Source organism: Aptenodytes forsteri, unplaced genomic scaffold (genome assembly GCF_000699145.1).
Source record: "Aptenodytes forsteri isolate BGI_AS27 unplaced genomic scaffold, ASM69914v1 Scaffold285, whole genome shotgun sequence".
NCBI lineage: Eukaryota > Metazoa > Chordata > Aves > Sphenisciformes > Spheniscidae > Aptenodytes > Aptenodytes forsteri.
In genome coordinates, this window is record NW_008794453.1 from 541,488 (window position 1) to 543,365 (window position 1,878).

The 1,878-nt window shown below is 63.9% G+C and overlaps 1 protein-coding gene across 1 annotated transcript in view; it reads right to left on the reverse strand.

Moving 5' to 3' along the window:
- Positions 1-924: 924 nt before the first annotated feature.
- Positions 925-1,878, reverse strand: part of AMPD2 (adenosine monophosphate deaminase 2) — a 10,672-nt gene continuing 9,718 nt past the window's right edge. Inside the window, exons 14-15 of the mRNA XM_009290628.2 lie at positions 1,369-1,479; positions 925-1,256 (exon numbers count right to left, since the gene is read on the reverse strand). Of these exons, the coding sequence (XP_009288903.1) occupies positions 1,041-1,256; positions 1,369-1,479 (327 nt within the window). The 3' untranslated portion in view covers positions 925-1,040. The remainder of the gene's footprint in view (positions 1,257-1,368; positions 1,480-1,878) is intronic.

Here is a 1,878-nt window from a genome sequence, read left to right on the forward strand (position 1 = left end):
ATCCCTGGCCCCCCCACCACACTTAAATTTAAGTATTTTACTTAAATACTTTATTTTTCATGCTTGGTAGGTTTTTTTTTTAACTTTTTTCTTTTTTTTTTTTTTTGTAGTCGCCATCACGTTTTCCTGGGAGCGTTGGCCGCCGGCTCCGGACCGCGGGGGGAGGCAGGACCGGGGTGGGGGGGACGCGGGGACAGGGTAATGCCCCACCGGGAGGGGGGAAGCCCCATCTGGCCCGATCCGGGAGCGTGGGGGACAGGGACACGTGTCACCCCAGCCCCTTTGCCTTCCTCCCTGCGGCGGCGAAGAAGATGGAGCATCCTCCACCCCACCCTGGTCCCTTGCCTTCCTCCCTGCAGTGACGAGGAGGATGCAGCATCCTCCACCCGGCACCGTCCCCTCCAGCCAGCACCCCGTGTCCCCTGGGCCACCGGGTCCCCATCGATGTGGCATCCCCGTGGGAGGGTGCGAGAGGAGCCTGGGGGTGCAGCGAGCCCGGGTTTTGGGTCCCCGGGGTGCTGCTTGGCTCGTCCCCACGTCCCCGTGGGGCAAGAAAGCGGACGGAGAGAGGGGCAGGCAATTAAAAAGCATCAGGACCCAGGCCTTCTGCTGGGCTGGGTCCCCCCACAACGTCCCCCACGCCTGGCACCGGTGTCCCCCAACCTGTCACTGCATCCCGAGCCCAGGAGGTGAAGCCAGGACCCCCCGGCGGAACCTGCGCACGTGTCACCTCCTGTAGCCTCGTCCCTGTGCCACCAAGCCCAGGAGGGACCAACCCCGCTAGGAGACACCAGTTTAAAAAAAGAAGAAACAACAAAAAAAGACAAAAAAAAACCCAAAAAAACAAGAAACAGAGAGAAGCCAGCAAACCCCGACCACCCACGGTGGCACGCGCGGGACGCTGGGGACAGCAGCGGGGAGCGTCCCCTTCCCAGGGCAGGAGGTAGCAGGAGGGGGACGGCGGCGAAGCCCTGGAGGGATGCGGGGTGGTGACAGCGAGGTCCCCGCAGGAGCTGGGGACGAGAGCCGCGGTGGGGGAGTCAGTGGGTGCCCAGGGTGGAGGTGATGGTGAGAGCGTCCTCCTCCTGGATGGTCTCCAGCTCCTCGGTCTGCACCGCCTGCGTGATGAGGGTCAGCTCCTGGCACAGCGTCTCGAAGCGGTAGCTCACGCGGATGTCGGGGACATTGGTACGACGGATGTCGTTACCCTCCGGACCCTCCTTCAGGTAGTGGGGACCCAGCCAGTAGCTCTTTACCTGGGGAGAAGAGCAAGGAGAAGCTCCCGCAGCTGCCTTGCACCCTTGGGTGCTGCCGGCGGGACCCACCGCAGGGTGCTCGGGGGTCCCGGTGGGACCGGAGCCGCGTTACCTTGTGGGAGAAGCCGCTCATCAGGACGCTGTTGCGGGCCAGCTCGCACATGTCGCAGGAGCTGAGCTTCCAGACCTGGGTGGCGATGCTGTACTCCTCCATCAGCGGCTCCTGGGGGTGGGACACACACGGCCTCAGCACCCACCCATGGGCCAACCCCCAGAGAGGATGGGGGTCCCCAGCTTCTCCCACCCTCTCTGGACCACCAGCATCCTTCGGAGCCCGTTGGCATCGCCTTGCTCCTGGCCACCACCAACCCCATCCCATCACCGTGACTTGGTGGCCACCCCATAGCTGGGCATCAGCGGCTCCTGGGGGTGGGACACACACGGCCTCAGCACCCACCCATGGGCCAACCCCCAGAGAGGATGGGGGTCCCCAGCTTCTCCCACCCTCTCTGGACCACCAGCATCCTTCGGAGCCCGTTGGCATCGCCTTGCTCCTGGCCACCACCAACCCCATCCCATCACCGTGACTTGGTGGCCACCCCATAGCTGGGTTTTGGGTTTT